At 34.0% G+C, this 11,420-nt stretch overlaps 1 protein-coding gene across 1 annotated transcript; it reads right to left on the bottom strand.

Moving 5' to 3' along the window:
* Nucleotides 1-3,829: 3,829 nt before the first annotated feature.
* LOC128552917 (uncharacterized) lies at nucleotides 3,830-9,355 on the bottom strand. The gene is made up of 11 exons (XM_053533996.1): nucleotides 9,350-9,355; nucleotides 8,927-9,031; nucleotides 8,558-8,626; nucleotides 8,175-8,258; nucleotides 7,934-7,975; nucleotides 7,529-7,624; nucleotides 7,040-7,192; nucleotides 5,537-5,735; nucleotides 4,905-5,012; nucleotides 4,400-4,477; nucleotides 3,830-4,257 (listed from the first exon to the last, which is right to left on the bottom strand). Exons 4-11 carry the CDS (start codon nucleotides 8,219-8,221, stop codon nucleotides 3,988-3,990), a joined length of 993 nt encoding a protein of 330 aa, XP_053389971.1. The 5' UTR covers nucleotides 8,222-8,258; nucleotides 8,558-8,626; nucleotides 8,927-9,031; nucleotides 9,350-9,355; the 3' UTR covers nucleotides 3,830-3,987.
* Between the last annotated feature and the right edge of the window lie 2,065 nt (nucleotides 9,356-11,420).

The raw sequence follows: 11,420 nt of genomic DNA, 5'->3' as shown, positions 1-11,420 counted from the left end.
TATGAGTTTGAGCATTAAGATGATAGCATGTATAAGGTGAGCATCAAGATGATAGCATGTATGAGCATGAGCTGAGCATCAAGATGATAGCATGAATGAACTGAGCATCAAGATGATAGCATGTATGAGCTGAGCATCAAGATGATAGCATGTATGAGCATGAGCTGAGCATCAAGATGATAGCATGAATGAACTGAGCATCAAGATGATAGCATGTATGAGCTGAGCATCAAGATGATAGCATGTATAAGCTGAGCATCAAGATGATAGCATGTATGAGCATGAGCTGAGCATCAAGATGATAGCATGAATGAACTGAGCATCAAGATGATAGCATGTATGAGCTGAGCATCAAGATGATAGCATGTATGAGCTGAGCATCAAGATGATAGCATGTATGAGCTGAGCATCAAGTTGATAGAATGTCAGAGCTCAGCATCAAGATGATAGCATGTATGAGCTTAGCATCAAGATGATAGCATGTATGAGGTGAGCATTAAGATGAAGGCAGGTATGAGCAGAGCATCAGGATGATAGCATGTATGAGATGGGCATCAAGATGGTAGCATGTATGAGGTAAGCATCAAGATGAAGATGTGTATGAGGTGAGCATCAAGATAATACTAAGTAGCATGTATGAGGTGAGCATCAAGATGACAGTATATATGTGGGGAGCATCCAGATGATGAAGGCATGAATGAGCTGAGCGTCAAGATGATAGCATGTATGAGGTGAGCATCAAGATGATAGCATGTATGAGGTGGGCATCAGGATGACAGCATGTATGTGGTGAGCATCAAGATGACAGTATATATGTGGGGAGCATCCAGATGATGAAGGCATGAATGAGCTGAGCGTCAAGATGATAGCATGTATGAGGTGAGCATCAAGATGATAGCATGTATGAGGTGGGCATCAGGATGACAGCATGTATGTGGTGAGCATCAAGATGATAGCTTGTATGAGGTGGGCATCAGGATGACAGCATGTATGTGGTGAGCATCAAGATGAAGGCATGGATGAGCTGAGCATCAAGATGATAGCATGTATGAGCTGAGCATCAAGATGATAGCATGTATGAGCTGAGCATAAAAATGATATAATGTATGAGTTTGAGCATTAAGATGATAGCATGTATAAGGTGAGCATCGGAATGGTACTTGCATGCAGAGCAAATTTTGACTGCAATTAATAAAAGTAGCATGCAACTATGTACATCATAGAATTCATTTTTGTCTTATAAGTTATGTTTTATTTGTAATAGTTTTCTCTTGATCTTGCGCTAGAAATTATACATGTTTGAAATCGCCATTGCAAATGCGAAGCAAAAATCGAAAGTAAAATTTTAGAAGTAGAAACACGATAGTGAAAATGGAAACTACGATGATGAAAGTCGTACACACGACGGTTAATACATGAAAGCCGAAAGTGTAATGATAAAAATACGTAAGTCGGAAGCCGAAACCACGATGCTGCGATGATGAAAGTCGAAAATATAGCACATTTTGTAATCCATCTGGCTTGCAAAAGTTTTACTTTCCTGTAACAGGTACTTGGGATAAAGTCTTGTGAACATGTAATTAAACTCTCCAGTTAAGATTTTGCATATGGTACTTTTTATGCTCTTTTTCCTTTATCTTGTTTTTATTTTATTTTATTTTTATTTTTTTATTTTTTTGAGGGGGGGGGGGCGGGGTGCTTTAAATATGTATGTTTTCTGTATACACTTCAAGAAACATAGAAACATAAATGCACTGTCGTAGAGTTTTGTTTTAAATGCTAAGAGGTATTCTATGCCTATTAATCGTAATTTTTGGTTTCTGAAGAATATTTTTAAACAATTATTTCCCTTCCTATGTAAATGAACTTTTGTCGTTTTCTTTGATTTTCTACGTTTGTGTAATGAGTCAATGACATTTTGTGTGATCTATGGAAGTGGTCCAACTTTAGTAATAACTATTTTAATGGCTGTGATTGGTGTTTGCAACTAAAGAATCACAATTTATTGTGATATAAGGTGAGTACGATAGGGATCTTGTACAAATGTATGCTTATTGGTTTAAACTTGCACTGTCCATGTTATGTAAATGTATTAATTTAAGGATTCTGTATGATTTTTGTGGTGTCATTTATTCCGGCCAATCGCGACGATAAAAAGAAGGAAAAAGATCGAAGTTGTAAAATACAGTGAAATGTTTTACCCTGCTATCTGTGGAATAAGCAACAATTGGTAACCTAACATATAGCAATGACCCGACAAGACTCTTTCTAAACGAAAAATATTTGCTATTGGAGTTATGTCGTTGTATATATACTGCACTGTACTGTATGGGTAAATTTGTTATTTTTGTTTTATTATTGTATTAAGTGTAATTATAAACAGGTAATTTATAATTGAATTCCGTTTGAATTTCATCTCCCCTCATGAACATACTTGATCCAACTGAGTCTGTTATTATTTTGCTCAGTTGTCTTTTATAGTTCCAAAAGATATTTTCATGTATTGATTATTAATTTAGCCATGCGTTTACTTGCTTTATGGCTGGCTACAAGTGTCCTTAATTTTCCTCCTCTTTGAAGTGAATGCGGATTCTGTTCGAAATAGGGTAGTAGTAACAAATCATTTCAATCTCGGTCATGCTGAATGGTAGCTGAATTTGATTTATGCTGATGACATAATTATACTTAGAAAAAAAATACTTCTATTATTTCTACTTTCCTGAGTTTAGTTCTGTAAACATTAAATTGTTTGTCTTTGCTTCAGGACACATAGTTTTTAGCTTATGCATCATTATCACGTCTTTAGATGCAAATTTGTTAAAACGATGAGGCTAACATGCAGCATCCGAAGTGGAAGATAATTCTTTTTACATTCGACGAAGAACTATGAAAGCGAGTAGGCTTTAGATCAGATACGAACTTAATATCACAATTAAGTTAACTGACTGGATTAGCTCAGGGTCCAGTTGTTCGAAACTTTAACAGGCGATTAAGCTAACGGTTGGTTAACTTTTAGAGTTATTTTTCGACATTTCAGAAGACTTAGAAAAACAAATGTATGAGGTAAGAATTATGAACACTGAAAAATCTTTACAATGAAATCAAAATATCACACTAGTGTTTCCCATCAAGTCTAGTATTTTGAATCAAAATTTAACCTCCGGTTAGTTTAACAGCCGATTAAAGTTTCGAACAACTGGGCCCAGAAAGGTAAATGTGATTGCAGGCATAGAACATGGGACTCCTGGTCTGAAGGTGGCGGGTTCGAATTCCGTAAGTTACTGACTTTGGCTGCGATCTCACATTGCAAGTCTTCTGGTCAAGAGTCCAGAAAGCAGCCATTGATCGTAAATAATATTATAAGAATCGTGAGTATATACAAAATGCATTAGTTTTCACAAAATTAAATTAACAAGAGGATCTAGTGCTTAGGCCGGTATTTAAATAATACTTACTTTTCAACATATGAGATCAACGGAAGTTGATAAAAGTTTGAAATTTATAATCTAAACAGATACTAGTATTGAAACTTATACGAATATACCGCCATAATAACAAGACACAATGTCAATGACGAACAGGGCGCCAAGCAGTGCATGGTCCGTGACACATCTGCTTACCAAATATAGCTCAATATTTTAACGCAATGGATTTATTATCATAAGTGCTATTTTCTAAAGAAGGTATGTATATTTGTCAAGTAAACATTACATTTCTAATTAAGTCGTTACGCAATCTTCAAAGTGCAAAACAACTTCTATTCAGTGTAGACAAGTTTTAGGGCTTTAGAAAGAATGGTGTATTACAATGCATTTTTTATTGCATGACACATTTATTAAGTAATTAATTATACATAAAGAGACAAATAACAATGTAATTGTATCTGGTTTGACTTTGAATTTGGTATTATTATTTGACTTGGGGGCACTGGCAACATGGAAATTTGATTTGGGATATTATATCAAATGATTAGCATAACAACTATGATCATCTCCCTTGAGCAACACCTTTACACAACAATGGTCCATCTTTATGTAACAGCACTGGTGGCCATACTACATAATCAATTAGTTGACCAGTTTTAGTGTATGTCCTGAATTTATCACCGTCAAATTTGTTTCCTTTTCCGTTGACAGTATCGAGAATGACTGGCGGATCCAGTGAATTCATTAACCAACATATTTCTACACAGCCTTTGATGAAATTCTCTGTTTTCTTCTTTCCTGTCAGATTTATTTGCATTGTGTCGACAAAATGCTGAAAAAGAGACGGTTTACAGTATAAAGTCAATTCGCAAAAAAAAGACGCTAACGAGGACTGAAAATAGTAACCAAAAACATGTGAGTAAAACAAAAATGCATATCCAAATGATAGTGCAAATCAGAAGTAATTCACTTACCTGAAAAACGCTGCCAACAAGATACGGTGCAACAATTTTTCTCAGTTCTTTCAGCTGACGAAGGCTGGTAACACCAAGCTTGAGAAACAAACAGAAATGTCAAAATAAACTGAAAGAGATAAGGTTTTTACAAAGACATTTTACTTGATTAATTTTCGGTCACTTTTGCTTTTGAAACGTACGTGTGACACAATCGTTGTTAATTTACTTCAATATTCTCCAGTAAACCTTTACCTTAACATACAGTCTAAAATGCTGGAACTAGTTTGTTTACAACTCATGTAAAAGTCTTTATTTAACCCATTACAATTTGATCGGATTACTTTAGATACAGCTATTCTTACTGTTTCGTTCTTGAAAAACATTTTAATGTGTTTTTGTGTTTTTCTACACATCTGTTAAATGTTTTTTGGTGTTTTGTTTTTTGAATTTTAGTGTGGTTTTTGAGGTTTTAAGGCGATTGATTGACCCCTGCTGTGAATGTGTAATTCATGAAGAAAAATACCTTTGCTGATTTAGGTCTACCGTTTGCCGCATACGGGATAGTAAGCAAACATGCTTGAATACTCTTTCCATGTTCATCTGCAATAGTCCTACAGAAATCAAAAATATCCTGAAAAAGAAATGAATTTGGTGTTATTATTGAACAGCTCTCAAATTAAATGCGTTCCGGATATTTTTATTTAAGAAATAATAAGTTCCCAAACGTGGTTTATCGTAGAATAACCCGAGTTTTGTGTTCTTATGCGTAAGAATATATCACGAAGGCCGTAGGCCTGAGTGATATATTATTTCGCATAAGAACGAAAAACTCGGGTTATTCTACAATAAATCAAACTTGGGAACTTGTTATTTCGATTCTAACACGACATACTAGTACAACAGTGTTGGAAAAACTGGTAACTACTTTTTACGACCGTACTTTTTACGTCTGGATCGGATGACGTCATTGCACGCGAGTGGTTTATTGTAGAATAACCCGAGATAGATTTTGCTCTACATGTATGTAGATTATTTGCTGGTCGTGTTAGAATTTTTCGTAATCTAAAAAGTTTCCTTCATTGCTATTGTGACGTGTTAAAATTGGATATGTAGTTTACTACTCAGCTAATATATAACATAACAGAAGTTGTTTACCCCTAATGTCTTATATAGATAGCCGATACTCTTCTCTTCTGTTTTACATTCCTTTTCCACTTCTTCATATGCATTAGTCCATTCATTCTCGTAAAGCTCGGAAAATTTCTCAGACAATTTTGACGGTCGATGGTCATCACTTAGGTCAGTAACATTTGGATTGCCACTCATAATATTAGCACCGCCAACTTTGTTGAGCCTAAAATTGAAATAGTTAGAAATAAAAGGTAAGGGTAGGTCTCCCGGAAGCACAGGTCAGCAAAAACACAGCTAGAGAGGCGTACATCGCAAAGTAGACCTGCAACAAAAAGATGTGATTTTGTTTTTGCTGGGTTTAACGTCGCACCGGCACAGTTATAGATCATATGGCGACATTCAAGCTTTGATAGTGGAGGAAGATTCCAAGTGCCCCCACTGCGGCAAATGGTTCCGTATACGGGAGTGTACGCATTCCGTATACTCCTAATATACGGGCGTATACGGAAACATTTTTCCCGTATATGGAACATTCCATATACGGGACTCCCGTATTCTTTAATTGGACATTCATGTTTTTCTCACATGGATCCGTTCATTCATACTTAGCATAAATACGTTTCAACAGTTTATGTCAGTATTCAAAGTTAGGGATTGTCAAGGTCCAAAAGTATGTTTAAGGCGTAGGTTTTGATCATACTTTCAGGAAAGATACCTTTTATATGATATTCGTATATTAGACATATACGGGACCGTATACTCCCGTATATGCACATATTTTTCGCACCTAGGTAGAACCACCGACCTGTAAGCCAGCTGGATGGCTTCCTCACATGAAGATTTCAATGCCCCAAGTGAGCCTCGAACTCACATCGGTGAGGGGCAAGTGATTTGAAGTCAGCGACCTTATCCACTCGGCCACGAAGGCCCCTGCAACAAAAAGAAACTGTTACAGTAGCGGAAAGATATATATCAAACGGGTTGCTTCAAAAACCCAAGCCTTTCTTGACACTGCTATTTAAAAGCAATTAATACATTTGTATATGTATGTTATTTTAATTAAGACGATTTATAGAGATGAAAGAGTACGTATTATAGGTTCGTCTTTATTCATATGCATTAAACCTCTACCTGTTATATCATTTGATATGTTAAACAAGGAACAATGTATGCTATACATTTAAAAATCTACACGAGGATACTGTCTACCAAAAACCAATGATAAGGGTCCAACAGGAAAAAGCACATTAAAAAGTACTGCCCATAAATTACTCTACACGGAAATGTATACACGCGGACACAGACTGTGTACAGAAATGTATAAGATTATTTGTATCATTATCGCATACCAGAGGTCTACCGTGGTTCCCTGGATGAACGTCTCGGGATTTTGACGGACCTCTGATGGATGAGAATGATTGGAATATGAAACGACACATAATTTTATGTACGTACTAAACAGACATACAAGTACATAAAGAACCACTTCATCTCGGCGGAGTGGTAGACGACTAACATTCAAGTTACCTTTGTTTTAGCTCATCAATTTCATACTTGGCGTTTTTCAGTTCTTTTTCTGTCTTTTCATACTTGTCTACCAAACTTTTTGTTTCTATATTTGCTTTGCCGCCTGCAGTTGGATCTACCATTGTCTTTTCTCTTCGAAGTTTCTGTATTGTTCTAAAAGTTTAGAGTTTATGAATGGCACGTGAACGCGTTTTGTTTCTTCTTTTTTTTCTTTTCTTGTTATTCTTACTGTTGGTAAACAGTGGATATTTTGGCCAAAAAAGAACCAATAGCAAAATGTGTTCAAGTGCTTTTAAGCATTTCCATTTACAGAAGAACAGATTCTTCTTTATGCATGAAAAGGTTTAATTCATTCAATCAGTCAGGACTTTTATGTAGATAAATTTCAATTACATTTACAGCCTTTTTTTTCTGTAATAAAACATATCTGCCCAGGATAATCACTAAAATTACATTTAATTAAATCGTCTTGGCTACTGAAATACATACTCATCTTTCCTAAGAATTAGTTTATTGTGCTCTTCCTGTTGTTGTTTCATTGTTTTTTCTTTCTTTTCTAGTTTATCAAATGCATCATGACAAGTGCTGAAATGTAGTGAACATAATACATTTAGATTTCAAATACAATACATACGTTTAAATACCGAAAAACATATATAAGATTTTGTTTCCTAAACGAAGGTCGAGAGTAAACAAATTATCGAAGAACAGCAAATTTTACACATTGCAGTTGTCAGCTGAAAATTTATTTGGATCATATTAATAAGGAATCAACCAGTTTTGCATACGTTTGGACAGAAGTAAGTAATGTTTCAAAACAAAATATTTTGTAATGGTATTATAAACTGAGTTTATTTTACTCTCCACAGAAAGGCAAACGCATCAAGATCTTACAACTCTAACTTTTCCTTCTCTCGTTTGATCATCTCTTTTGCTCTGTAAATAGAAAATAATCCGATAACTTATAATGACAAATTAGTGGTTCATTTTTGCCTCAAGAATTAAAGAACTTTACTTAATATACTATAAGACTTCTAATAATTCACGTCGTAATACGCAAATTGGATTTTTACAAACAACACATTGGGCTTGACAGTTCTTTAAATTACAACTAATAGGTAATAAAAATGTTTACGTTTTAACTTCTTGAAGTTCAGTCTTCAGTCTGTTGATTTCATCCATTTTCTCCCGGAGTAAGCCGTCTGCCTCAACCTTATTACTGAAAGCAGAACTAGTTATCGGTATGCTGGCATGTTTCCTTCTACAATTTCAGTTTATTAGCAGTTTAAACGCAGACGATAGAAAAAAATCCTTATAACTGTGTTTATTACATGACTCTTTCTTTTAATCGCCAGTTGATTTGTGAATAAAAGTTATAAAAGTTCCCTGACGTCATGTTGTAAAACACTTTACTTTAGCGAAAACGGTTAGACCTCGGTTCTTTGGACATCTAGCAAATACTTTTGACTCTTGATCGACAAGCCATCTGTAAGTCTATAATATCAAAATACGGGATACCTGTTGTCTGGAGATTTCAGTTTTGTCTCTAATTCATCTATTCGCTTTTCTTTATGACTCAAAGTTTCTCTGAAATATCATTAATAAGGTCAATGGCTCATAGAGTGTAACAAAAACGTATAAGAAAGTTTATGTAAAACGTCCATTATTATCTAAGCCAAATAATGTCGAAAATTATAAGTATAACTGAGTGGACTCCTTTTAAAGATAGTTCAAACTTTGTCTATATTTGAATATCGTTTGTTAACGCAAGTAAGCATTTACTGTGAGAGTAAAATAGATTGTAGTTTATTGTGTATCAACCCTATCCAGATATATATGATTTGATATGAAACAAAGGAATTATGTCATAATGGATCCAATACGAACATCAAATTGGAAAGTTCCTTTTCTTTTTCTGCTTTTTCATTCGAAATTCTCAGTTTTTCTTCCTCTAGTGCTTTAAAATTTTCAGTTCTCTCGTCTAGTACTTTCCTGCATAAAACAATTATGAATATATATCATTACTTACAATATTGACCTTTGCCTGTTTCATGGAGCTACTTGGGACACAATTTTAGTCAAAATGACAGCAGCTTCACAACAGAAAATGTTTCTTAGCAGACTAGTTAAACATCTGATCGACAACACGTTTTGAGACATTACAATATTAATATGAGGTTTTCGTTGCTATTTAACGAAGAGAAAAAGGAAGACAAAGCTCTTCGAATTATCATGTTTTCTGCCTAATAATGTCATAACAAATTTAAAGATTGATACAAACATGAAATTATTAATACCAAAACTGATAACCGTAGTTCTAAATTTTTTCTTTTGTTACCAGCCCTTTCGTTTGAAATCTTTCCTTAAAGTTCTTCCACCGTGTTTCTACAGTATTATAAAGATTACGCGTTCAAACTCTTCACTTTTTAGGTAAATATTCTAATGTTCACTTTCTTTGAGTTCTTATACATAAATGGAGGGCAATCTCTAATAATTTCTTATCCAGCCAACTTGCACACTACTAAGTTTAACCACTTCAGAGGTTCAATGTTATTTTAAATAATTAAAGTACAAAGAGAAAAACTACTATTGAAAAACAAGTTATGTCATCTTAATGTTTTAAATGGTTTTAAATGTTTCTCTTTAAGCATTTGTATTAAATAGACTAAAGACATTTAAACTGGTGGACTAAAATATTACATTAGCACACGATATGAAAGATGTTATATTAATTTCGAATCCGTAACACTATACAGACATTCTTACGTCCAACAAAATCTTAAGTAGAATCACCGTACATATAAATGGACTTTTAAGAAAAAACATATTACAGACCGCAGTTTGACAGTTCGTTTTCTTTCCCTTCATCTTCTGGTGGATTGCGATTGTTTTCTTCATTTAGTTTTTCAATAACTTTGTTTCTTTCTTCCAGAAGTTTCCTGCGTAATACAAGAGGTATTCGTGTTCAGTATACTACTAAACAGCTAAAACATAGAAACATACATATACAACAAAATTTCTTTTAGTTACTAAAAAGCATTTTGGAATCACATTGTCCGAAAAAAACACACTTTTTTAAACTTTTAAATTTCAAAATCAAACTATAAGCTATAGTTAAAGAAAATTCAAATAATCATAATCTTTATTACTGATTTCCTTTCAACTGGGCTTCATACTCCTGAAACATTCTTTCACTTTGTTGTTGTTTTCGCGTAAGTGCTTTTATTTCTGCGGTGCGTTCTTCCTCTTTTTCATTGATCTCCCTTCTGTAATAAATTGTAAAAAATACCATAAGAAGATCCTCTAGAAGCTTAGAAGCTTAGATTGCAACCAAGCCTAGTAACAGAGCTATACCCTAAAACTACATTTAAGTTTTTTCCAAAAAGTTAATAAAAACATTATGTTAAACACTATTGTGCCAAAAATGGTCTCTAATATTTAGGAATAAAATTTAGAAGTTACTGACAGTTCTGATCTCAATTTCTCCACTTCTGTCATTTCTTCTTTTAATGTCATTTGTGATCTGGAAACATAAAACGGGTGTATCGACTAAAAGGCCTCAAAAAATAATGTTCATAATGTGTCGATGAAAGACAAAACATAATCTGAATTTAAAAACCTTGCTACGTCTTCATATCAAAAAAGAAGTGTTGAATACCATAACGATTACATACTAATATTCAAGTGATGGAAATATGTGATATTATCTGCAAATTGTTTTTCAGCTCCTAATGTGCATCCTGATAATAAAATGTTTTATTTTGAAATCAGCACACTTTAAAGTATCACTGATATCCGTGAATATATCTTCTTAAAATTGTTACCCAGATGCCAAAAACACCCCCCTTTAAAAAATGTTAATTCTTTTACATACTTTTGAAAATTTGTAAAAAGATCCTTTGGAAGCACAGATGGCAACCAAGCAGAATAATAGCAGACTCGGTTTGACTGAGTCTGTTCATGAGAGGTAATGAAATATGCAACACCTCTCACGCCCCCTAGCACCGGCATTTGCTGCCTTTGCTTTTAATTTACTTAAACATTGTTACTTTTTATCTCTTTATTATAGCTTACAAATCATAGTCTGTCCTACAATACACTTTATATGTTTTACCTTTCTGTCATTGCGAGTTCTTTCTTAAGATTTTCTATTTCCTGCGACAGGGCTCTGATAGATGACTCCTTTTCTTCCTTAAATGAATGATTGATAATTTTCGGCTAAATTGTGCTCACAATATAAGAATGGCATTTCAAATGATTTATACCCGGTTAAACTGTGCTCATAGGATAAGAATAACATTTTTAAATCACTTAGAGGCTGAAACAGACATGTACACATTTCTCCGTAAATAAATATATATTTATTTTTTAATCTTCTCAC

This window comes from Mercenaria mercenaria, unplaced genomic scaffold (assembly GCF_021730395.1).
Source record: "Mercenaria mercenaria strain notata unplaced genomic scaffold, MADL_Memer_1 contig_3288, whole genome shotgun sequence".
Classification (NCBI taxonomy): domain Eukaryota; kingdom Metazoa; phylum Mollusca; class Bivalvia; order Venerida; family Veneridae; genus Mercenaria; species Mercenaria mercenaria.
This window is presented reverse-complemented; position numbering and strand designations above follow the sequence as displayed.